Source organism: Oncorhynchus masou, chromosome 32, assembly GCF_036934945.1.
Source record: "Oncorhynchus masou masou isolate Uvic2021 chromosome 32, UVic_Omas_1.1, whole genome shotgun sequence".
NCBI lineage: Eukaryota > Metazoa > Chordata > Actinopteri > Salmoniformes > Salmonidae > Oncorhynchus > Oncorhynchus masou.
This window is the reverse complement of record NC_088243.1, coordinates 65,279,915-65,307,574: the sequence shown is the minus strand read 5'-3', so window position 1 is coordinate 65,307,574 and position 27,660 is coordinate 65,279,915. Positions and strand designations below refer to the sequence as shown.

Here is a 27,660-nt window from a genome sequence, read left to right as displayed (position 1 = left end):
AATACATCCACAGGTACACCTCCAATTGACTCAAATTATGTAAATTAGCCTATCAGAAGCTTCTAAAGCCATGACATCATTTTCTTGAATTTTCCAAGCTGTTTAAAGGCACAGTTAACTTAGTGTATGTAAACTTCTGACCCACTGATACAGTGAATTATAAGTGAAATAATCTGTCTGTAAACAATTGTTGGAAAAATTACTTGTGTCATGCACAAAGTAGATGTCCTAACCGACTTGCCAAAACTCTAGTTTGTTAACAAGAAATTTGTGGAGTGGTTGTAAAGTTTTAATGACTCCAACCAAAGTGTATGTAAACTTCCGACTTCAGCTGCATATGTTTAGTGTGTTTAGTAGTGTTAGAATGAACAACCAATGCATTTGTACCAAAAAACATCAGTGCCTCTTTCAACCTAAATGTAGCTAAGGTTAAATCAATAATGAAGCAGGACCAGAGTTGATGGAAACCAAAGGGATACAAATGCTTATAGGGCACACTGAGCATCCCCAGTTTATCGTGGGCAATTTCTGAAATATATTGCACTATGTGCTGTGAAGATGCTCTGTGTCTATTTCCATTCCTGCCAAATGTATTATTATTATTATGTTTAACGTTATTTAACTAGGCAAGTGAGTTAAGAACAAATTCTTATTTTCAATGATGGCCTAGGAACAGTGGGTTAACTGCCTGTTCAGGGGCAGAACGACAGTTTTTCTTTTTACCTTGTCAGCTCGGGGTTTCGATCTTGCAACCTTTCAGTTACTAGTCCAACGCTCTAACCACCTAAAGAACCTGACAATGCCTTTTCCTAAGTGATTCAATTCAAAATGGCCTCTGATTGGGCAATATTTTTCTTCTGTATTCTGAAATCTTGCAATAAAGCCACTAGCTCATTTTCAACCCTCTCTCAGCCTCATCACAAAATGTGTACCTATAGATGAGCTATAAAACTGCACATTTTTCTCCCTGTCCCATGGCAATATGTGGAGAATTTCAGGAAATTAGCTTTAAATCAGCAACATTTTCTCTCAGCCTCATGGCAAAATGTGTAGAATGTGGGACGGCAGGTAGCCTAGTGGTTAGAGCGTTGGACTAGTAACCGAAAGGCTGCAAGATCAAATCCCTGATGTCATGACGTTGGCCTGTGGGTAAGGTTTATAACCCCCCCCCATAAATACCTTTCTCCCTTCCCTCTGACTCTGAGGGACTCTTGAATAGCCTTTGTTAAACATAGAGAGTCTGGGAACATCAAAGTGGGGGGAAAGGAATTTTGGTAATAGAACCAGTTGAAAATGTGTTGGTACTTAATGAATATGATGTCAGTTCGGTTGTCATCTGAGACATTATGACTGATGACAGGACGACAAACTGTATCTGGGAGAGTTTACACATTCTAGTTATCGACGATTAATATTGACTGCTATTGATGTAAAATATTACTAGGTCTTTCAGAGTTTATTCGGAAGATAACAGCTCTATAAACACTCTTTCGTGGTGCCCCGACTTTCTAGTTAATTACATTTACATGATTAGCTTAATCAGGTCATATTAATTACAGAAAAAGGATTTTATAGAATAGCATGTCATATCACTTAATCCGGCATAGCCAAAGACACGACACTGAGCTGTCAAGGTAAAAATCTGTCGTTCTGCCCCTGAACTAGGCAGTTAACCCACTAGTTAACCCACTAGGCCGTCATTGGAAATAAGAATTTGTTCTTAACTGACTTGCCTAGTTAAATAAAGGTAAAAATAAAATAAATGATCTATAACTGAGATGTAATGAGATGTGTTTGGGTCGAGGTGACATTGGGGAGACTGGTACTCCTGTATTTTCCTGTTCCATGTTAATTGTAAGGCCCTGAGACAGACTAGCGTCCTGTCCAAGGGGTGTACTTGTACATCAAGCTGCCTCACGCTACAGAAACAGGAGATAGGAGCCTATGAGCCGTTCTGACTCCAACAAGACAAGGCTTTTACTTGAAAGAACACAAGCTAAACCTGCTACGTTAATAACATTTCATTAAACTGTATTTTCCCTGGCAACCCAGTGACCCTGTGTATTTGCCTCATGGTGTAAAGCAGGGTGCCATCGTCTTGAATCCTCAGTAGTTTATTGGGCATGGTCATGTTGTGAGCCACTGACTTCTTCCCATTGTGGAAGAACGTGTCCGGAGTCCATATTTTACTGGCCATCAAGTTGTTCAGCCGCAGTATGTTCATGGGCCCGTCGAATTTTAACCTCTCGTCTTTCCAGCTTTGCCGGAAGAACACGTCTATGGTGTATTCCTGTGGGAAGAGGTAACATTGTGGCTACAATTGACAACAATCGCACAGATGAATTTCACAAATGAATATCACAGGTACAGACAATGCCACCATAAATGAATCTCCACATAAACATAGCAAACTTAATATTTCTGCACTGTGAATATGGAATACCTGCTCCTTAATTTTTAAATAAAGTGACACTTCTAACGATGCCGTACTATCCCTACTATAAAAAAAAAAAATATGAAGCAGATAAACAACACAAGCAGCGCCTAGCGAGAGGCTTTGAAGATATCCTGTGGTAAACCAAGGTGGATGGCACCCTCTCTCTCCCTTCCACTCCAGGCTGTGCATCCCATATAACATCCATTACTGACTCACTGCGCCTCCTGCATGCACTTGGGCCTGCCATTTATCCACACTGGATGTTTTTTCTCCTGGTGATTTATTTCAGAGTGGAGCAGCCTCTACAAGGTGAGGTCCCTGGTCTTAGTGTACTGTCTACCTACCACGCCTCTCCGACTCCACTGACCATGTTTACATGTGCACATTGTTCCGGATAGTAGCTCAAATCCCGCTTAAGGTCTTATCTGAGATAAGCGGTTTACATGCACGTTTGATATCCCACTAATGAGTGTCCCTGTATCCATGAATAAACAGAATATTCCTAATTTAAGTGTATGGGTTAAATTGAATAGTAATTGAAATATGGACACCTGCTGTAGGCCTATAATCTCTCACATGTAGCGTTATCTAATATTAACTCCTGCAGAATTATGCATTTCTTGCAGTGAAATTATACAACAAATGTAAATTTGTTCTTGGGAACATATTATTTCTTTCTTTCAGCATCTCTTGAGAAAATGTGAATGTTTGTGTAATGTGTTCTCTTTGACACTGTTATGCAAAAAGGCAGTTTTTCAACCACATAAAATATGCACCGAAGATGACTTGAGGTCTTATCAAGAAATGTGTTATCGTTTTCTCAGCTTTTCATTTCCTTAAAACTGATCAAACTGATGGTATTTTGGACATTTTGCACAGGACCAATCTTTCCACTGTTGCGTTTTTCCCCCACGGCCCCTAAACAAAACAGATAACTTCACCAGTGTTAACTAGATTACTAATGCATTCAGTCTATCGATGTAAGATATTATTCTGGTGAGCACTACTTTATTTAGTCTTCTGGGGCAACAAGTTATGACAGAAGAAGAGAAGCTGCATGAATCAAACTATAGTTGACAAGCAAATGTCAGAAATTGTAAGCAGAGACTTGTCTAAATTAGGGGTGAAAGTTGCCAGTAGTAAATTATAGTAGGCTAAATTATTCTGGTGGATCGAACTTCGCAGGTAGCCTACTTTTTGAACTGATTTATTTGACAATCAAATGAAATCATCACACAGCACCCATGAAATGCCAAACAGCCTGTTCCGACTGCAAGAGCAACAGTAAATAGGATAAGATGTTTACATGCCACTCTATCCTGTCTTAGATCATCATATCCCAGGAATCTATTCCGTCCGTCTCCAAATCCTGCCCTCAAGAGGATACCTGGCTTGTTATGGGCTCCAGGGCAAACGGTATTGGAAGAGGTATGTGTTTTGGTGTGTTCAAAATCATATGAGCTGGGAAAAAATACAGTATAGGCCTTAGGTGTGAGGTCCAGTTTATTACATCTTATGAGACCATATGGGCAATGCAAATGGTTAATTCATCATTCTAACTTTAACCACTAGCAATTTGATGGCAACAACAGATAATGTATTATGTGATTTATATATTTTACATGCAGCTTGTGTCGTCCACTGGACAATCTTTTGGAATTCCCTATGTTGAGTTATCATTCATATATCCCAGCTACCAACAACCATGTACAAATCCTTATTGTATAAATGCTAAGCACAAATGTTAATAAATAAGAATACAGTTAGTCTCCCTAGGATTTTAAGTCATGGCTGCATCAAGATCATCGTACACATCTTACATTATTGCTCCTTGCCATGATATGGGACACTCGCTTAGTGAATACTTAATAGCTGTCCGTAATGTATATTTTGCTATTCCATTAATGAGCTTTTGAATTCTGCATTGCATTTCAAACATCATAAATGTTTAATCATTAGCAGCGGAACCATAATGTTCCTTTACAGAATGGCTAGCTCTGAATATTGTCGTTTTAAAGGGTGTGTGCTTTTTTTTTTTTAAACAAGCCCGATATAAATGAAGTAGTGAGTTGAATAAAGAGTAGATTTTCAATCATCCATAAGACAAAACTGTCGAAGGAAGAGGGAGAGAGAGTCCAATCAAAAACACATATTTTGACCAATGGGTAAAATATGTTACTTGTGTAGATACTCCTCTGAGAAAATCAATGGTCAAAACCCCATGTCTATATCATAATATGTTTAACAGTTATTGGAGCTTTAGGGTGCCCCAATTTAGGGTGACTAAATCAATGGAGGCCAGAGAGAAAAAGTGGTAAAAATTCAGGAAAATTGCATCGTTGAATTAAGGCTACCTGACAGGCTCACTTTCATCATCCAATCGAGAATCTGTGGAAAGATCTGAAAACTGCTGTTCACAAATGCTCTCCATCCAACCTCACTGAGCTCGAGCTGTTTTGCAAGGAGGAATGGGAAAAAATTTCAGTCTCTCGATGTGCAAAACTGATAGAGACATACCCCAAGCAACTTACAGCTGTAATCGCGGCAAAAGGTGGCGCTACAAAGTATTAACTTAAGGGGGCTGAATAATTTTGCACGCCCAATTTTTCAGTTTTTGATTTGTTAAAAAAGTTTGAAATATCCAATAAATGTCCTTCCACTTCATGATTGTGTCCCACTTGTTGTTGATTCTTCACAAAAAAATACAGTTTTATATCTTTATGTTTGAAGCCTGAAATGTGGCAAAAGTTCAAGGGGGCCGAATACTTTCGCAAGGCACTGTATATATATATATATGTTGCTGTACCAAATGGAGGCCGGACAGTGAAATAGCAGTCAGGATGAAAAAGAGTAGAACATTGTAGCTAAGGTAGAGACACAATGGGAATATAGACCAAATCTTAAGGAGTCAGGGTTACTGGGGCTTTGTTGCTTCACTAGTGCCAAGCTAAGCTGCTTGGAACGAACACAAACACCGGTCCCATTCATTTGGCACCAAACTGAAGAAAACATACCGAAACAGGAATGGGACGCTCCTTTTTATTTTCAGTTGCAAAACGTTTTGATATGGTGTGCCCCAATGAATACGACCAAGACTAAGTGGTCCAAATAAGTGACAAAAAGGAAAATGGTGCCAAGGTTTTGCAATGAAGCGGTAAACAAAACTCCTGGAATGACAAAATCATGATTTGTTTATTCTGTGTTGTTGTGTAGTATTTAAACTAAGTGCTTAGTTCCACCAAAGTTCTGTGTCGTACCATATTATCCTGTTGTAAGAATGGTTTAGGCTATTTACTCCCCGTTTCAATTGTAAAACACTACAGAAACTAATCACAAGAACCAATTTGGTCCTTTACCCTCCTATCTTGTTTATCACAATTGAGTTTTCATGGTTATCAGTTGCAGAGCCTTCTGAATAGTGGTACAATGATTCAGATAAAACTGATTCCCCCTACATACAGATACGCTATTTTAAATTTAAAAGTTTCTCATAGCAGGAAAATAATCCAGATTATAATTAATGAAACTTTTTGTTAAGTGAAAATTACAAACTTTAGAAGCCTTTTTAAATCTTGAACACATTACACGTTTACTTTCTATGATGAATGTGTAACCAGGCCAGCCCAGCACAGTTCAGTTTGGGAACAAGGTACTCGTAAGATTAGAATGTGGTCTCACCATGTCTGTATCTGAAACTGGGCCAAAGCTGGTGACGTAGACATTTGTATTCACCTCTGTTATACGATCTGAAAAACATAAAAGATCATTAATATAGAACAAACAAAGGCTGGAAAAAATACTATTATTACAGATCTAAGAAGAACTGTAGCTCATCTTTTGAGTGGTATTTCCCTGCCGTGCAATAAAATATCACTTAGACTTTTACTCCAAACAACACCATCCTATCAGGCCTGCCTGTAACACCATCCTATCAGGCCTGCCTGTTACACCATCCTATCAGGCCTGCCTGTAACACCATCCTATCAGGCCTGCCTGTAACACCATCCTATCAGGCCTGCCTGTAACACCATCCTATCAGGCCTGCCTGTAACACCATCCTATCAGCCCTGCCTGTTACACCATCCTATCAGGCCTGCCTGTAACACCATCCTATCAGGCCTGCCTGTAACACCATCCTATCAGGCCTGCCTGTAACACCATCCTATCAGGCCTGCCTGTAACACCATCCTATCAGGCCTGCCTGTAACACCATCCTATCAGGCCTGCCTGTAACACCATCCTATCAGGCCTGCCTGTAACGCCATCCTATCAGGCCTGCCTGTAACACCATCCTATCAGGCCTGCCTGTAACACCATCCTATCAGGCCTGCCTGTAACACCATCCTATCAGGCCTACCTGTAACACCATCCTATCAGGCCTGCCTGTAACACCATCCTATCAGGCCTGCCTGTAACACCATCCTATCAGGCCTGCCTGTAACACCATCCTATCAGGCCTGCCTGTAACACCATCCTATCAGGCCTGCCTGTAACGCCATCTTATCAGGCCTGCCTGTAACACCATCCTATCAGGCCTGCCTGTAACACCATCCAATCAGGCCTACCTGTAACACCATCCTATCAGGCCTGCCTGTAACACCATCCTATCAGCCCTGCCTGTAACACCATCCTATCAGGCCTGCCTGTAACACCATCCTATCAGGCCTGCCTGTAACACCATCCTATCATGCCTACCTTTATTCAGAGCGAGTGAAAACAGTACACACACTTTTCTTTCTCTCCTGAGTTCCTCTTTCATTAAGTTAATCTCTAAAATGCTTGGGTAATTTCTTTAAAAAGCTTTCAGACTTTACGACTATGTTATCCACTCTCTGCTGCACACACACACACACACACACACACAGACAGTAACTCACGTGTATTCTAAAGAGCTTCTCATTGGCCTAAAAATAACGTGAGTGCTCTCATACAAGGTGTCTAGGCGAGGCAAAACAGGCCCAGTGCGCTCACCACTCCCTGTTCACTGCGTCTGCTGACAAAATGCATCCAGACATGTAATGGATATGCTTAGTTATTTATGAAGTAGTGCATATTGAGAGGAACAGGCGGATCGGTGGGAAATGTGTGCAATAAATGTAGCAATACATACACTGGATTGCATTATAAAGTAGGTGTTTGCATGTGTAAACCAGACACGTGCAGACACACAATAAATGAATAAATACAATCGGAGGAGTAGAAATCTGAAATATGACACCAGTGACAGTGACCCCGATGTACCCCATCTTAATGCACTGTTTTAATGTGAAGCCTTTACAATGTGGTGATACCATGTTTATCCTGTGGATAGAGATCCTATAATACACTGCTCTATGATTCTATGGTCATACCTACAGTCAATAACTCCATAGAACCAGATCATCACCCATAACAGTGGACACAACAGCAGACGTGTTCATATTCGATGGAACATTAAACCAAATCGTGAAGAAACAAAACAATTACAGTGTTACGTACAAATGATGCAAATGATGCATAGCCCAAGTACAAAAGGAGTGTCCCTTGGGGACAAATCACTTGTTTATTACATAGAAAAGAATCCTGAGTGCATTTGAATCCCGAAGATGTGAGGCCACTTTATTTATCGTACCATGTAGTGCAGGTTCACTTCTTCAGCTCAGATGGACCAAAGCGAGTGTTTTAGTCATGTTTACTTATAGCTTGTCATTTATGTGATTTAGAGCTGTCAATTGTCTAACTAAACGACAATAGTAAACACCCAAACTGAAAATGCGTGCACTGTTTATAGTTGAATACAAAAATAGCATCTAAAGTGAGATATTTTTCTTTCAATTAATGTAGAACAGGGTTGAATTAAGAGAAAAAGGTTGACAATCATACCCAACCTTCTTTAACTATATATTAAGGACAACTAAATGAACTAGGAAGCATGTATATGACCTGCCTGGAAGGTAAACTTTAGATATCCTCCAATATAGTTGCTCTGAATGACATGAATAGTTCCACAATACTGTGTTGACAGAGGATACAAATCATTAGTTAGGAGTGTCAGGAATTAAGGCGATTCCCTAGGTGCATATGTGAGGGGGTGGGGTTGTGTGCTCCTGACCCTCATACGGACCAGTGAGCAGCTATCCCTGGTTAAATAATCAGACCGGAAACCCAGAGGATTAAAGGGGCAGGTTTGCAGGCTATTCTGCTGCTGGATTGGGTAGTCTTCAACAACAGCTCACCCACACAGCTTCTGTTTTAGCGATTAGTAGTGACGTTGTTTCAGCTAGTGGTTATGATACATTTAAAGAAAACCTGGACACAAAGCAAAGAGAACTTTTGGAGAAATTCTGTGGGGAAAACGTAATGCACTTTCTTAAGGCAGATACTATTAATCTGCATCATGAAAATATTCAGTTATTTCGAATACAAGTTAAATGACTCTCTGGCATCCAACGTCTGTCAAACAGATGGCAAAACAAATGCAGCTTAGGCATCAATTCATATTTTCTTCATAAGCCACTCAATTTTGGGTTACAGAAGTCTAAGGATGATTCCGTACCTCTAGGCATGAAGACATTTTTCCCCATAGAGAAAGTATGTCAGTGCTACTGTACCACATACTGCCATCCAGGCCTTTCCCCGACACCAAAGACTATCACCATATGGCTGATGCTGTTCTGGGCTAATGGCCCCTTGAATATCTGTTTAAATGTAAAATGACACCAGATCCTGTGGGAGGCCCAGTCTCTGGGCCATCTGGAAATCAAATCGAGAGAGGGATGGAGTGAGAGATGAGGGATGGAGTGAGAGGTGAGGGATGGAGGAGGGAGGCAGATGCATTTTTTCATGATGGAAGGAGATGCTTTAATAGCCATACAACAATTACACTTAGAGAAATCATTTTATATAATATATAATAATATAATATAATATATCCCATTTAGCAGAAGCTTTTGTCCAAAGCGACTTACAAGTCGGCTAGGGCCACTACTTTTACATATGGGTGGCCCCAGCGGGAATCGAACCCACGACGCTTGGCGTTGCAAGCGCCATGCTCTACCGACTGAGCCACACAGGACCCTGAATTGTTGTAGTAGTGGTAATAGTAGTATTAGCGGTAGTAGTAATAGTAGTAGCAACTCACAAGACACTACACTTCAAGCTTGTTTAACATCACACCTAGAGACTCATTCACCTTCAGCTCAACCTTCCTCTAGAAGGTAGCATGATCATTATGTTTAGATTTCTGCAGACAGTGTTTGGCTTTTTATGAGCTTGTTAAAGGCTAGAACACACACAAACACACACACACACACACACACACACACACACACACCTCTCGGAGGAGGGAACACAACACCATGCTACACTCAACTCCCCGTGGAGTGAAAGAGGTATGTGACTGTAGGTGTGGGTAAGGATGACTGAGCCAGAGAATTTTGCCATTAACAGGGAATTTATTCCTTCACACGGTAATTTTGTGAAAAAGGGTCTGGACTGAACCAAAGCAAAGAAAGTTCAAGTTAAAGAGCCCCTCTACTACATTACCTACCTATCCACTACTTATCTATTCTTAACGCCACCTGGCGTGCTAACCAAAATACAGGGGGTGATCCGCCCAGGTCTTACCTAGTGTGCATAGACAAAGTACATACTACGGGTATATGTATGCCCGCAGTCCTCTTGCCTAAGCACTCCCAAGGTGTCTTCCCCGTCCCCCCTGGGAACAAAAAATAATTACTAACATAAGTAATCAATTTAAATAATCAAAACACAGTCCTTGTGACAAAAACATACCTCAGCAGGACCAGTTACAAAATACTTGACAAAAACCTGTCTGAGCAAAAACCAACACAGGACATCAAAGAAGCTCTATTTGAGCAACAACCAACACAGGACATACCAAGAAGCTCCCCCTCCTAACAAAGGAACACTGGCTTGTAAAAATGCAGAAGGAGTCTGTAATTGAATACAGCTGTGTCCTTTGATGAGGGGGCGGGGTCAGAGCTCCAATTATCGATGGGGTCGACCAATCATCTGCTTTGGGCTTCAGGAAGCCATCCTGAAACACATACATACAAACAAACCCACAACACAGAAACTGGGGAACGTAACACACACACGGTGAGGTGTCCAGGGGGTGAGAGATGACTCCTGGGCCTAGCTAGCCACTAGCCCCATACATAGTTAATTACATGGAACGAGCCGGTGGTGGTCAACAATGAGACGTCTGATACATCAACCAATGTCCATGATGATGCCTGAGGGCCGGTGTTCCATCACACAACACTTCCACATCAGAACGTGTCCCAATTAAAGATCTTAGATTGGCACAGTGACATTTTGGAGCTAAACTGTGAAAATATGAACCCTTTGTGGTCAATTTTATTTATGAACAAATGACACAAAGAAAAACATGGATGTCGCAGTAGAGTCTTTAAAGACAATATTACCACAACTAAAGAGGTTACTAGTACTGTATCTCTGTTGACAGGAGCATGGTATCAGGTTACTAGTACTGTATCTCTGTTGACACTGGCATGGTATCAGGTTACTAGTACTGTATCTCTGTTGACAGGAGCATGGTATCAGGTTACTAGTACTGTATCTCTGTTGACACTAGCATAGTATCAGGTTACTAGTACTGTATCTCTGTTGACACTGGCATGGTATTAGGTTACTAGTACTGTATCTCTGTTGACAGGAGCATGGTATCAGGTTACTAGTACTGTATCTCTGTTGATACTAGCATAGTATCAGGTTACTAGTACTGTATCTCTGTTGACAGGAGCATGGTATCAGGTTACTAGTAATGTATCTCTGTTGACACTAGCAAGGTATCAGGTTACTAGTACTGTATCTCTGTTGACAGGAGCATGGTATCAGGTTACTAGTACTGTATCTCTGTTGACACTGGCATGGTATCAGGTTACTAGTACTGTATCTCTGTTGACACTAGCAAGGTATCAGGTTACTAGTACTGTATCTCTGTTGACAGGAGCATGGTATCAGGTTACTAGTACAGTATCTCTGTTGACACTAGCAAGGTATCAGGTTACTAGTACTGTATCTCTGTTGACAGTAGAATGGGGTCAGGTTACTAGTACTGTATCTCTGTTGACAGGAGCATGGTATCAGGTTACTAGTACTGTATCTCTGTTGACACTGGCATGGTATCAGGTTACTAGTACTGTATCTCTGTTGACACTGGCATGGTATCAGGTTACTAGTACTGTATCTCTGTTGACACTAGCATGGTATTAGGTTACTAGTACTGTATCTCTGTTGACAGGAGCATGGTATTAGGTTACTAGTACTGTATCTCTGTTGACACTGGCATGGTATCAGGTTACTAGCACTGTATCTCTGTTGACACTAGCAAGGTATCAGGTTACTAGTACTGTATCTCTGTTGACAGGAGCATGGTATCAGGTTACTAGTACTGTATCTCTGTTGACACTAGCATGGTATCAGGTTACTAGTACTGTATCTCTGTTGACAGGAGCATGGTATCAGGTTACTAGTACAGTATCTCTGTTGACAGGAACATGGTATCAGGTTACTAGTACTGTATCTCTGTTGACACTAGCATGGTATCAGGTTACTAGTACTGTATCTCTGTTGACACGAGCATGGTATCAGGTTACTAGTACTGTATCTCTGTTGACACTAGCATAGTGTCAGGTTACTAGTACTGTATCTCTGTTGACACTAGCATGGTATCAGGTTACTAATATCTCTGACACTAGCAAGGTATCAGGTTACTAGCACTGTATCTCTGTTGACACTAGCATAGTATCAGGTTACTAGTACTGTATCTCTGTTGACACTAGCATAGTATCAGGTTACTAGTACTGTATCTCTGTTGACACGAGCATGGTATCAGGTTACTAGTACTGTATCTCTGTTGACACTAGCATAGTGTCAGGTTACTAGTACTGTATCTCTGTTGACACTAGCATGGTATCAGGTTACTAATATCTCTGACACTAGCAAGGTATCAGGTTACTAGCACTGTATCTCTGTTGACACTAGCATAGTATCAGGTTACTAGTAATGTATCTCTGTTGACAGTAGCATGTATCAGGTTACTAGTACTGTATCTCTGTTCACAGTAGCAAGGTATCAGGTTACTAATATCTCTGACACTAGCAAGGTATCAGGTTACTAGTACTGTATCTCTGTTGACACTAGCATAGTATCAGGTTACTAGTACTGTGACAATATGAACCCTTTGTGGTCAATTTTATTTATGAACAAATGACACAAAGAAAAACATGGATGTCGCAGTAGAGTCTTTAAAGACAATATTACCACAACTAAAGAGGTTACTAGTACTGTATCTCTGTTGACACTAGCATGGTATCAGGTTACTAGTACTGTATCTCTGTTGACAGGAGCATGGTATCAGGTTACTAGTACTGTATCTCTGTTGACAGGAGCATGGTATCAGGTTACTAGTACTGTATCTCTGTTGACACTGGCATGGTATTAGGTTACTAGTACTGTATCTCTGTTGACACTGGCATGGTATCAGGTTACTAGTACTGTATCTCTGTTGACAGGAGCATGGTATCAGGTTACTAGTACTGTATCTCTGTTGACACTGGCATGGTATCAGGTTACTAGCACTGTATCTCTGTTGACACTAGCATAGTATCAGGTTACTAGTAATGTATCTCTGTTGACAGTAGCATGTATCAGGTTACTAGTACTGTATCTCTGTTCACAGTAGCAAGGTATCAGGTTACTAATATCTCTGACACTAGCAAGGTATCAGGTTACTAGTACTGTATCTCTGTTGACACTAGCATAGTATCAGGTTACTAGTACTGTGACAATATGAACCCTTTGTGGTCAATTTTATTTATGAACAAATGACACAAAGAAAAACATGGATGTCGCAGTAGAGTCTTTAAAGACAATATTACCACAACTAAAGAGGTTACTAGTACTGTATCTCTGTTGACACTAGCATGGTATCAGGTTACTAGTACTGTATCTCTGTTGACAGGAGCATGGTATCAGGTTACTAGTACTGTATCTCTGTTGACAGGAGCATGGTATCAGGTTACTAGTACTGTATCTCTGTTGACACTGGCATGGTATTAGGTTACTAGTACTGTATCTCTGTTGACACTGGCATGGTATCAGGTTACTAGTACTGTATCTCTGTTGACAGGAGCATGGTATCAGGTTACTAGTACTGTATCTCTGTTGACACTGGCATGGTATCAGGTTACTAGTACTGTATCTCTGTTGACAGGAGCATGGTATCAGGTTACTAGTACTGTATCTCTGTTGACACTGGCATGGTATCAGGTTACTAGTACTGTATCTCTGTTGACACGAGCATAGTATCAGGTTACTTGTACTGTATCTCTGTTGACACTGGCATGGTATCAGGTTACTAGTACTGTATCTCTGTTGACACGAGCATAGTATCAGGTTATTAGTACTGTATCTCTGTTGACAGGAGCATGGTATCAGGTTACTAGTACTGTACCTCTGTTGACACGAGCATAGTATCAGGTTACTAGTACTGTATCTCTGTTGACACTAGCATAGTATCAGGTTACTAGTACTGTATCTCTGTTGACACGAGCATAGTATCAGGTTACTAGTACTGTATCTCTGTTGACAGGAGCATGGTATCAGGTTACTAGTACTGTATCTCTGTTGACACTAGCATAGTATCAGGTTATTAGTACTGTATCTCTGTTGACAGGAGCATGGTATCAGGTTACTAGTACTGTATCTCTGTTGACACGAGCATAGTATCAGGTTACTAGTACTGTATCTCTGTTGACAGGAGCATGGTATCAGGTTACTAGTACTGTATCTCTGTTGACACTAGCATAGTATCAGGTTACTAGTACTGTATCTCTGTTGACACGAGCATAGTATCAGGTTACTTGTACTGTATCTCTGTTGACACTGGCATGGTATCAGATTACTAGTACTGTATCTCTGTTGACACGAGCATAGTATCAGGTTATTAGTACTGTATCTCTGTTGACAGGAGCATGGTATCAGGTTACTAGTACTGTATCTCTGTTGACACGAGCATAGTATCAGGTTACTAGTACTGTATCTCTGTTGACAGGAGCATGGTATCAGGTTACTAGTACTGTATCTCTGTTGACACTAGCATAGTATCAGGTTACTAGTACTGTATCTCTGTTGACACGAGCATAGTATCAGGTTACTAGTACTGTATCTCTGTTGACAGGAGCATGGTATCAGGTTACTAGTACTGTATCTCTGTTGACACTAGCATGGTATCAGGTTACTAGTACTGTATCTCTGTTGACACGAGCATAGTATCAGGTTACTTGTACTGTATCTCTGTTGACACTGGCATGGTATCAGGTTACTAGTACTGTATCTCTGTTGACACTAGCATAGTATCAGGTTACTAGTACTGTATCTCTGTTGACACTAGCATAGTATCAGGTTACTAGTACTGTATCTCTGTTGACACGAGCATAGTATCAGGTTACTAGTACTGTATCTCTGTTGACACTAGCATAGTATCAGGTTACTAGTACTGTATCTCTGTTGACACGAGCATAGTATCAGGTTACTAGTACTGTATCTCTGTTGACACTAGCATAGTATCAGGTTATTAGTACTGTATCTCTGTTGACAGGAGCATGGTATCAGGTTACTAGTACTGTATCTCTGTTGACACGAGCATAGTATCAGGTTACTAGTACTGTATCTCTGTTGACAGGAGCATGGTATCAGGTTACTAGTACTGTATCTCTGTTGACACTAGCATAGTATCAGGTTACTAGTACTGTATCTCTGTTGACACGAGCATAGTATCAGGTTACTTGTACTGTATCTCTGTTGACACTGGCATGGTATCAGATTACTAGTAATGTATCTCTGTTGACACGAGCATAGTATCAGGTTATTAGTACTGTATCTCTGTTGACAGGAGCATGGTATCAGGTTACTAGTACTGTATCTCTGTTGACACGAGCATAGTATCAGGTTACTAGTACTGTATCTCTGTTGACAGGAGCATGGTATCAGGTTACTAGTACTGTATCTCTGTTGACACGAGCATAGTATCAGGTTACTTGTACTGTATCTCTGTTGACACTGGCATGGTATCAGATTGCTAGTACTGTATCTCTGTTGACACGAGCATAGTATCAGGTTATTAGTACTGTATCTCTGTTGACAGGAGCATGGTATCAGGTTACTAGTACTGTATCTCTGTTGACACGAGCATAGTATCAGGTTACTAGTACTGTATCTCTGTTGACAGGAGCATGGTATCAGGTTACTAGTACTGTATCTCTGTTGACACTAGCATAGTATCAGGTTACTAGTACTGTATCTCTGTTGACACGAGCATAGTATCAGGTTACTTGTACTGTATCTCTGTTGACACTGGCATGGTATCAGATTACTAGTACTGTATCTCTGTTGACACGAGCATAGTATCAGGTTACTAGTACTGTATCTCTGTTGACAGGAGCATGGTATCAGGTTACTAGTACTGTATCTCTGTTGATACTAGCATAGTATCAGGTTACTAGTACTGTATCTCTGTTGACAGGAGCATGGTATCAGGTTACTAGTACTGTATCTCTGTTGATACTAGCATAGTATCAGGTTACTAGTACTGTATCTCTGTTGACAGGAGCATGGTATCAGGTTACTAGTACTGTATCTCTGTTGACAGGAGCATGGTATCAGGTTACTAGTACTGTATCTCTGTTGATACTAGCATGGTATCAGGTTACTAGTACTGTATCTCTGTTGACACTAGCATGGTATAGGGTCATTTTGTCAACTCACCGCCATAAGAGTTGTCCAGTACAATGTCCAGTATTTCTGTGTTAATTTTTCTAAACATATGGATTCTTTAGACATTCAGAATAGTGCATGAGGGAAAATAGAGACACTCTACAAATGATTACTAACCCAAACACAGTGGGGGAAAAATTAGCCTTCTAATCCATCAGAGAAGGGCTCAGGATTTATAAAATTATGATTATGATAATACAGTGCCTTCGGAAAGTATTCAGACCCCTTGCCTGCTTCCATAGTTTGTTACGTTACAGCCTGATTCTAAAATTGATTTTTAAAAACCCTCACCAATCTAAACACAATACTCTATAATGACAAAGTGAAAACAGTTTTTTTTAAATTTTGTGCAAATGTATTAAAAACCTTATTCGGATAAGTATTCAGTCCCTTTGCTATGAGACTCGAAATTTAGATCAGGTGCATCCTTTTTCCATTTATCATCCTTGAGATGTTTCTACAACTTGATTGGAGTCCACCTGTGGTAAATTCAATTGATTTGGCCATGATTTGGAAAGGCACATACCTGTCTATATAAGGTTCTACAGTTGACAGTGGATATCAGAGCAAAGACCAAGCCATAAGATCGAAGGAATTGTCTGTAGAGCTACGAGACAGGATTGTGTCGAGGCACACATCTGGAGAAGTGTCAAACTTGTGTCAAACTTGTAGCGTCATACCCAAGAAGATTTGAGTCTGTAATCACTGCCAAAGGTGCATCAACAAAGTACTGAGTAAAGGGGTTGAATACTTATGTAAATCTAATATTTCAGTTTTTTTATTTGTATAGATTTGCAAAAAATTCTAAAAAACAGTTTTTGCTTTGTCATTATGGGGTATTGTGTGTAGATTGATAATGGGAAAAAATGATTTAATACATTTTAGAATAAGGCTGGAAGATGTGGAAAAGTCAAAGGGTCTGAATACTTTCCGAATGCACTGAATAATAATAATAATTTCAATGTGTTCTGATTTTAATAAGAAAAATATATAAAATCAGGATTTGTCTTTGCTGGTCTCTGGGGAGATCAATAGCTCGCTAAGTCAGCCATTCAACTGTATTAGGGCAACATTTTGGAATGACAGCGGTCACATTTTGACTTAATGAGTGGGACCGTTTTTACTGAAATGTATGGAAACTTCTACCTTCTTCAAGGCCAACAGGTCACTGCGCAACAGCGAGCAGTAGTTTTCCCACAGTCTAGCTAGCTAGCTTTTGTTATTGGCTAGTTTGCAGCAGGTGTTATCAAAGAGGATGTTGTTGGTAATTTGTTAGCTTCTCACTTTTCAAGAATACATTTAAAAAATAAGTTATTTTTAAATGATCATTATCTGGTGAGTGGAACTGTGTTTGTTTTTTTTGCAGCGTGCTTGCTATTGTTAGCCATCTCTTTTAAAATAACTTGTGCGTGAAACAACGCTGCATTTAAATTGGAACTGACAATATTTTAGCAACATGAAATCTTAAAATCTGTATACATTTATACACCCCCAGGAAGAATATGAAACCAAAAAGAAAATTTCTGACAAGCGACCTCTTAGATATGGTCATTTTTACGTGTTCATAAATTCTTAGAATGTTTGGGAAATACGTACTGTATACTAAGGCATTTGTGAAAATTCTATAGCAATATAGAATGGGAAAGTTGGCGTGCGTTTGGACAATTAATAGACACTGGTGTAAATAAAACCGAATAAAAACATCTGTCTTGTCTAAGATAGGAGTCCACCAGACTGGTGCACTATAGTCAATCCGAGCTACAGTAGACCTTTATACAAACAAGCCATTTGCCACACGGGCCTGCCATCATTCACTTTGAACTATACTGGCAGACTGGCAGACTGGCAGTCGCAACAGCGCACATTTAGATCATTAGAGCACAATTCACCAAAAGCCACAAAATACACCTGAATGGATTTCTGCGAATGTGTAAACACCACGGGAGTATTCTTACATTTGGGAACTTTACAGTTCTATTGATCAAACACTTATGAAGAGGTAGGCTCTCTTTCCCTCAGTTAGGTATATCAACAACAACTAACATTAATGCTACCCAAAGCAAGATGAGCTAAAATCGAACGAAGGAACATTAGATAAACCCTCAAACTTTTTCAACTAGTTGGCCGTCAACTAGTTGGCACTGATAGACGATGGGGAATTGTAGCCCCCTTGTCCTTCTGCAGCTTGCCTGCCAATGCATGCTTGTCCAAACCAAGCACCCTAACTAACTGGCTAAAGTTAGCTAGCTTGCTGGCTTGCTACTTCCAGACCCAAATGAGAAAACATCTCACTCTGACCATTCTACTTGGCGTAGCAGAGCTGGTTAGGCTGTTTACATGTCATCTAGAGTGTTCTTGACTAACTATGACTTTTTTTGCAGGTGTTGCGAGTTCGTAAATTCTTCAGTTGTTCTGCGCTCTGGCATACTGAGACGAGAGTGCTCTGAAATCAGAGTAACGTTAGATAGCCAGAGTAAGTTTGCAAACACAAGAGATATGATATGAAAACAGTCATTCAAGTGTTTGTTAGCTACCCAAATGACACCTGCATCTCTAACTGTGTATAGCCACCAAAAAACGATGAGGGGTGTCTTGTTTTGCACACTTTATACAAAATAATGAAATGCAGTGCTACAGTATAATTCTTAACGTAGCTCTTTATTAGCTAGCTATAACTGGCATGTTCACATATCGCCAACCAGGATCATTCTGACCATGACCTAACCATTTGAGTGGTCTTAACCAATCATAGCACAGTATGATATGGCGGTAAAATGCATCCAATTACAATTCAGTAGGTTTACACATATGAATATTACATCCCCCTTCTTTTAAAACAAAAGAAAAATGTTTACATATTCTAAGGGTTTCTTTTGAATACGTGCTCTGTAGTTTGAACTCAAGGTAAGTAACCATTTATATTGCATACTACACCAACTGAAACAACATAGACTCTGAAACAATAATCCAACATACTGTTACTTTTCAAACAAGGGATTCTCAGCAACTCAGCTTTCACTGTAGAAATAACATCTTAACATTTCAAACAAATACATTACCAAAGCATTTCAAGTGAACTTTCAATAACAAGTTTACAGTCCGCTTGACCTCTCTTCCGGAGCTTGTGCGATATGATGCTGAGCATGCTTCTGTGTCAGTCAACAGTTCTTGTGGTGTTGCAGGTAAGTATGGTGTATGTTGTGCTGTGTGTTGAGTCCATCAAGTTCTCTTTCAGGGGTCTCTCTTGTCTGCTTTTGCTTTATCCATGAGTGATTTAGCAATCTGCACAGATTTTTCAGCAAGGCCATTACTTTGAGGGTAATGCGGGCTTGTGGTGACGTGTGAACTCCCATGCTTTTGTGAAGGATTCAAACTCATTTGATTTGTAACAGGGCCCATTGTCAGATATTAAAGTCTCTACAATGCCATGCCTGGCAAAGGCTGCTTTCAGCTTGTGTATCACAGCTGCAGATGTGGTGCTGTGAAGCTTGTCGAGTTCGAAGTATCTGCTGTAGTAGTCCACTGTTACGATGTAGTCCTCATTGTTCCAGTTGAACAGATCGGTTGCCACGACCTGCCAAGGTTGGTCTGGGATACAGTGAGGTAACATTGGCTCTTTGGTGTTTGAGGGGCGTCGTTCAAGACAGATGGTGCATTTACCAACAATGTCCTTTATTTGTTTGCACATTCCGGGCCAAAACAAAATGTCCCGTGCTCTCTGTTTGCACTTTTCCATGCCCATGTGTCCAGCATGGATCTTTGTCAAAATCTCTTCTCTGAGACTGGTGGGAATAATGATTTTCTCTCCTTTGAAAATTATTCCGTTGATCTGTGATAGTTCATCACGATGGTACCAGAATTCTGAGACGCTCTGAAGGCATTTTCTCCTCTCCTCAGGCTATCCATCCTGTATGACTTTCCTCAGCAGTGTGAGTTGTGAGTCCTTTTCTGGTTCTGCTTGGATCTCCTTTAGTTTTGTGTCACTAACTGGTAAGTTGCTGTACACAGTGTGCACTTGCGAGTCCATGCCTTCACTGAGGCTGCTGTCCTTATAGGTAAGAAACTTCCTGAAGAGTGCGTCTGCGACAGGGATGTCTTTGCTTGAAAGGTGAGTGATTGTGAAGTCGTATTTTTGTAGTTGAAGGATCATTCTCTGTAGCCTTGGCGGGGCTGCAGCTAGTGGTTTCCTCATAATTGACTCAAGGAGCTTGTGGTCGGATTCCACAATGACTTGTTGTCCATATATGTACTGATGGAAACGTTTACATCCAAATAGAATGGCGTAGAGCTCCTTTTCGATTTGAGCGTAGTTGATTTCAGTCTGTGAGAGATTTGGAAGCATAGCCGATGGGCTTTCCTTCTTGCAGTAGCACTGCACCTAGTCCATACTTTGACGCGTCCACTTGTAGTCTGAGCTGTTTGTCGGGGTCGTAGTAGGCAAGGACTGGTCCTAGTTCTCTCGTGATCAAGTCTTTCACATTCTGGAAAGCAGATGCCGTGTTGCTTGCCCCAGAGAAACTCACTGGACTGCTTTAGCAGTTGACGCAGGGGTGCATTAGCATTGGAGAGGCTGGGTGCGAACTTGGCTAAGTAGTTGACCATGCCAAGCACTGTTTCCAGCTCTGCACGGTTCTTTGGTGACTCTATTTCTTTTATGCCCAAGATCTTCTGTGGATCTGGCTTGATTCCAGTCGCTGTGAGAAGATGTCCAAAGTAGCTGACCTCTGTAGCGCCAACTGTGCTCTTCTCGGGGTTGAGCCGGACTCCTCTGTCGCGGGACCTTTGCAGCATCGCGCGGAGGTTTCGGTCATGCTCCTCTTTGGTTCGACCATAGACAAGGATGTCATCCACAATGGCCACAACTCCGTTGAGGCCTTCGTACACTTTGTCGATCTTTCGCTGAAACTCGTCTTGGGCTGAGATAATCCCAAAAAGCAGGCGACGGAACCCGTAGCGTCCAAACTGTGTGTTGAATGTTGTGAGCTTAGATGACTCTTCTGTGAGCTTGATAGCCGGTTCTGTAACAGTCAGTTCTGTAATTCAGTATGTTTACACATGAATATTACAAGGGGAAAAAGCCAGTCACTCACCCACTATTCCAATGGCATGACATCCTCATAGCAGCTAGCTAGCTAAAGTTAGGCTCTGTGTTTTTAGCTTGCTACATAAAGAGATATGCTAACCTATTAGCCACGTTATGTCTGACTTGTGATCATTGCTAGTTTGATTGTATTGCCATTCCCAGCCTTAGTTACATTCGTCCGTTTTTGCCCAAAATATTGAGTCATTGAATCTGAACAAGTGCATCCTGAATGGAGGCAGCAAACAATGTACCAGGCCACCTGTGATTTACAACCTGATAGCAATATTTTTTGGACTACCCAGAAATGTATTGATGAATTATATTAATCATTCATTGAACTGCATCCATCTATTCTGCCAACGACCTACTGGCTTATTATGTCCAAGTTTAAGGACTGCTTATCTTTGACATCATTCTGTGTGTGACTGCTGTCTTTCCATTGGTCCTACACAGTGGTGTAGTGGTGCCAGGAAAAGTGGTTAAACTCTAATTTTGCCCAAAAGTTCCCAAAAGGCCGGCCTAGTGTTAAAAATCCTATATTTTCCTATGTTTTTTATGAGTTTTGCTATAGATTTGTCTGATTTTCACTCTCAAAATCAACTTCTTTTAATAGAAAAAAAAATACAAAAATGTGATGGTCTAAGTCCACAAGAATGCTTAAACCACGTCAATCTAATTGGTTGGGCCTATCAGGGCCTGGCTCCCCAGTGGGTGGGCCTCTTGTCCACCCAGGCCCATCGATGTCTATGCCCCTGATGCAAAAAGCATATTATGACAATTGCGCATCATAAATAGCCTACTAACCAACACTTCGGACTAAACTTTTTCAATGCCTGATTTGCATACCCATTGTTGCCTTAGCAGTTACTGGTAGATCTCATAAATTGAAACATCTTTCCTACCCTACCGGCTACCGATGTCATTCTGTGAGCTGCTCCATGCCAAAACCAGTTGAGAGCTGCACGCTCTTGCTGCCTGCAGATTATATTCCGTTGAAACTAGGCTGTGTGCATGTAAATATATTTCATGTGCTTTGGGAATGTATAGGCTGCTTTGGCCATGACTTCTCTATCGCATGACATAATTTATACAGTTGAAGTCGGAAGTTTACATACACCTTAGCCAAATACATTTACACTCAGTTTTTCACAATTCCTGACATTTAATCCAAGTAAAAATTCCCTGTCTTAGGTCAGTTAGGATCACCACTTCATTTTAAGAATGTGAAATGTCAGAATAATAGTAGAGAGGATGATTTATTTCATCATTTACATTTACATTTAAGTCATTTAAATTTCATCATATTCCCAGTGGGTCAGAAGTTTACATACACTCAATTAGTATTTGGCAGGATTGCCTTTAAATTGTTTAACTTGGGTCAAACGTTTAGGGTAGCCTTCCACAAGCTTCCCACAATAGGTTGGGTGAATTTTGACTCATTCCTCCTGACAGAGAGGGTGTAACTGAGTCAGGTTTGTAGGCGTCCTTTCACGCACACACTTTTTCAGTTCTGCCCACAAATTGAGGTCAGGGGTTTGTGATGGCCACTCCAATACCTTGACTTTGTTATCCTTAAGCCATTTTGCCACAACTTTGGAAGTATGCTTGGGGTCATTGTCCATTTGGAAGACCCATTTGTGACCAAGCTTTAACTTCCTGACTGATGTCTTGAGATGTTGCTTCAATATATCCACATAATTTTCCTCCCTCATGATGCCATCTATTTTGTGTGATGATGCCATCTATTTTGTGAAGTGCACCAGTCCCTCCTGCAGCAAAGCACCCCCACAACATGATGCTGCCACCCCCGTGCTTCACAGTTGGAATGGTGTTCTTCAGCTTGCAAGACTCCCTCTTTTTCCTCCAAACATAACGATGGTCATTATGGCCAAACAGTTCTATTTTTGTTTCATCAGACCAGAGGACATTTCTCCAAAAAGTACGATATTTTTCCCCATTTGCAGTTGCAAACTGTAGCCTGGCTTTTTTATGGTGGTATTGGAGCAGTGACTTCTTCCTTGCTGAGCGACTTTTTAGGTTATGTCGATATAGGACTCATTTTACTGTGGATATAAATACTTTTGCACCTGTTTCCTCCAGCATCTTCACAAGGTCCTTTGCTGTTGTTCTGGGATTGATTGCACTTTTCGCACCAAAGTACGTTCATCTCTAGGAGACAGAACGCTCCACTACACTACTTTGATACCCATCAATAGGTATTAAGAAGCGAGTATAAAAATGCCCACTGAGAAAAATGTGGGTATACAGTTTATGCCTGCTTTTACCCTCCACTACACCACTGGCCCTTTGTGTTTGAGAAAAAGTGCACCCTCCGACAAGCTGGTATTACGGTTGCTGTCCTTTCAGAATCGCGAACCTGTCACAAACTGAAGGCCTGTATAGTTCGCCTAAATCGCAAACATGGCTCTAATATATATAAAGGCTGTTTAGATATACATTTTTCAGTAAAGGACTGTATACATTTGGCCTGGTGAAGTGGTTTAATGCACTGACTGGATGGAAGCTGATAATTATGAGTTTTTTGCTCCACTGGACTCAGCTGGTCTCACGGTGAAATTACAAGTCCTCACTGTTGACACTAGCATGGTATCAGGTTACTAGTACTCTATCTCTGTTGACAGTAGCATGTATCAGGCTACTAGTATCTCAGTTGACACTAGCCTGATTATGATGTCTGATATTGGTGATACAGTAGCTGTGTGCTGGGCCGGGGTCCAATGTCAAAGTGCACAGGTCAACGTTTACTGAGGAGGAGGACCGAAAGCAACAAGGGTTAAGCCATACTAGAGCAAAAAGGATGGGCAGGTGATTACCCCCTTTCACATAGAAGAACAGAACTGACAAAACAATATGGAGCTGATATACTGTTAAATCAACGGCCATTCAATTCTTCTATTTCCAGGCATAATCGTAATCACAGATTGATGGAGTTGAATGCACTGAACTGTCCTTTATAAAGCATGTATTTGTGTCTAGTGTAGATCCCTAACTAGACCATCATGCCACCACACAGAGCGAGTATTCCCAGGTGGCCAATGGGCTAGTGCAGCAAATAGCCCATCTGAAAAGACGCCAAACAACATCTTGATCGTGTGGATTGAAAGCAGCTGTAACAGGACAGGGCAGTTTCCTAATAAATTGTTAAGTGGACTCTTCTATGTATGGTGGTGAAGGGCAGCTGAGTGTCGATGCTGTTTCCTCTGGGGAAATGTTGAAACGCCTCCTGCTGCCTAGACAACACTACTTTCAGCAAACAGGCAGGAGGGTAATCAAATAGTACTCTTCCCTTTATAGTGCTCTACTCATGACTAGGGCCTATAGGGCTTGGGTCAAAAGTAGGGCATTGTGTAGAGAAAAGGATACCATTTAGGACACAGATTTGTACTGAGGATTTGGGATAACAAGCCCACTGATGACCAATATGTTCATGCGCAGCACCATTAAATGTAATGAGAAAATATTAGCTTATTTTTATGACAATCACTTTGTTGTCATGGGGGAAATATTGTCTGAACTGCATTTTGCTTCTCTACACAAATGTATGCTGGGCACACAGCTACACTCTACATGATTTATGATCACACTATTTCACACATTACAAGACAAGTAGACGCATCGCTGGCACTATTTCTTCTGCATGCTGATGGAAATACTGTGAGGAAAACTGCCACTAAACCTGACAGGAAAATGAATCAAATGAAGCCAAGAAAGTTAAAGGCATCACAATCTGTGATGTGAATTTATGCCATGTCTTTCTAAAATGTCTGTTCACAAACTGGAACCGTATTCATAGTGTTTCAGAGTAGGAGTGCCGATCTAGGATCAGGTCTCCCCCTGTACATGTAATGTTATGAATTATGATCTAAAATGATAAACTTATCATATCATCTCCTACTCTGAGACCCTTTATGAATACAAGCCCTGAGCTTGTTTTGTCATAGTTAATGAAGCCAAGAGATATTCCCTACCCCCAAGGCCGGGTCGAAGACGATTATCATAGCCATCTAGAAGTCTGTCAAGGATCCGTGTGAAGAGAGTGATATTGTTCTTGAAGGCATCTGTTGTAGGATCAGCAATCACTGGCCTGGGAGACAGACAAGTCAGATTGATGAGGATTTTGCATAGTTATTCCAGAGGGAATGAAAGAGGAGATCAAGTCAAAAGGTAAAAGAACACACTCCCCCTTCTCAAGCACCCTCCCAGATGACCCAGTTATGAGCTGAACATTTGTGTGCCATCTGATCTGGGAGCAAAAACACAATTGAATATGCAAATGTCATCAGAGCTGTATATTCATGAATCCAATAATCGGAAAAGGCATAAATTCATTAAATGTGCTCTCATTGCATGTGATTGATGTGGATAATTACTTGGTTAATCAATTGACTGATATATTGGTTCCTTGATTGAATGTATACTAATATCAGTCTACAAGCTATATTCATGAGGGCTCTTGATACAGTGACCTAAGTGCAATGTGCCAAAAATGCTGGAACCATGAGACTTCCTGGTCAATTTGAGAATTACACTACCTTACTAAAATAAGCTGTGTTATAAACTGAGGCTATAGACACAGTATAGGCTATACACTACATATACTGTATGTTTGCCATACAGTACAAAGGTCCCACTTTACAAAGTGTCCCAACACAAACGTATGCATTCCTATAGTAGTTACATAGGCACAATTGAGAGAACTGAGTGATCTCATGGAATGTCATTCCTCGAGCATTGAAATCAAGTGCTATTTACATATTAGTGACTCACGCTCAATGGCATCTGAAGTGAGCGCTGCTTTTTCAGACTGAGAGTAGCGACTGTACTTTATCGCCACCCACAGGAACATAATCAGAAAATCACCCACTTGATTAATCTCAAAGCCCCCCACGTCGACAAAGCCTGATTGATGTTCCCCATGCTAAATACATAGGCTATTCATAGGTTAGGCTACTAAAACATAGTATCCCTACATTCGGTTATTGTAGTGTACAAAACGAAAGGAATTCAATTCCAAAACCCAGATATAGTGGTATACTTTCAGTCTTCCTGTGTAATGTGACAAAACATAATTGATCAAAAAAATATTTTCAAGGACTTACCTCGTTTGCAAGAGGAGCGTCAGTGTGAGGCAGATGAGTAGACATTGAAAAATGTAGCCTCTATTCCTCATAGCTGCATGTACACCTACACACCAGGGAAGACAATACATAATGGTACCATAATGGATCAGCTGTTGATTTTGCGTATCTTGTTCTAGGTGTAGGCCCATTTCTACGGGAATATATTCAAATTAACACACAATAAACACAGAGAATAAATACCTAGATACAGTATTACTAGAAATAATTCATTTGAATGCGCGTAGAAGAAAAAATACATTTAACATTTACACCATGTTAACTAGGGAGACTGCAATTAGAATTCATTGACAAATAGGCCTAACATGCCTCTGTTGAATAATAATTTCCACTGTCAAACACTAAACATTTAGCGTTGTTCAAAAGAGCGTCTCCTTCTCAACCACCTTTCTAAAATCCCTTGCTCGTGTGCAGAAATGTTTTAGGGGTATCCCCACTGAGATAAACTCTGCATCATATCTAGGCTAGGCTACTTACGATGTATGAGATCAGCGGAGACACAGACAGGAACTCTCATATCTTTCTCATCACAACACGACTTTTCATCAGCGAGGAGACTCACCTGGAATGCAGGACGTAGCCTAATTGCAAGCAATTATTCGTACAGAAATTGAGCCAAATGTTGAAGTTGAACCCAATGGAACCACTACGATGTGCCGTCTCTCAAGATGGAATGAGCACACCGCGCGAAAATAACGAGTGATACTTATTGTAAATTCAAAGCACCAATAGATCACAGTTATGGCAAATCATGCACTATCTTAATAATTTAATAGCGGATAAATGCATAGTCCTTGATGTCACTGGGTCCTGTTCAGCATGTCATATTTTCCAATTCTGCTTCCAATTTAGTTTACCTCGTGACAGGGGTAAGGAACACACGCTCCGCGACTCTCTCGCTCCCCCCCCCCCTCTTTCGCCACACACACACACACACACACACACACACACACACACACACACACACACACACACACACACACACACACACACACGCACACACACACACACACGCTAAAGATTGATTACTAACTAAGGTTTTAAACATATGTAACAATTTTCCAATGAATTCAAAACCTTTAATTAGTTCGCATCAAGGTTGACCAATATTTGCTTATGCATTTAAAATAAATGTTCTTGTTATATTTTTGTTTAACCCAGCAACTAAACAACAATAA

General features: G+C 40.7%; 1 protein-coding gene across 1 annotated transcript in view; it reads right to left on the bottom strand.

Moving 5' to 3' along the window:
• The window catches only part of LOC135527076 (gamma-aminobutyric acid receptor subunit alpha-2-like), a 58,778-nt gene extending 32,264 nt beyond the window's left edge, over positions 1 to 26,514 (bottom strand). The window contains exons 1-4 of the mRNA XM_064955726.1: positions 26,444 to 26,514; positions 25,313 to 25,428; positions 6,116 to 6,183; positions 2,070 to 2,290 (exon numbers count right to left, since the gene is read on the bottom strand). Of these exons, the coding sequence (XP_064811798.1) occupies positions 2,070 to 2,290; positions 6,116 to 6,183; positions 25,313 to 25,428; positions 26,444 to 26,514 (476 nt within the window). The remainder of the gene's footprint in view (positions 1 to 2,069; positions 2,291 to 6,115; positions 6,184 to 25,312; positions 25,429 to 26,443) is intronic.
• Between the last annotated feature and the right edge of the window lie 1,146 nt (positions 26,515 to 27,660).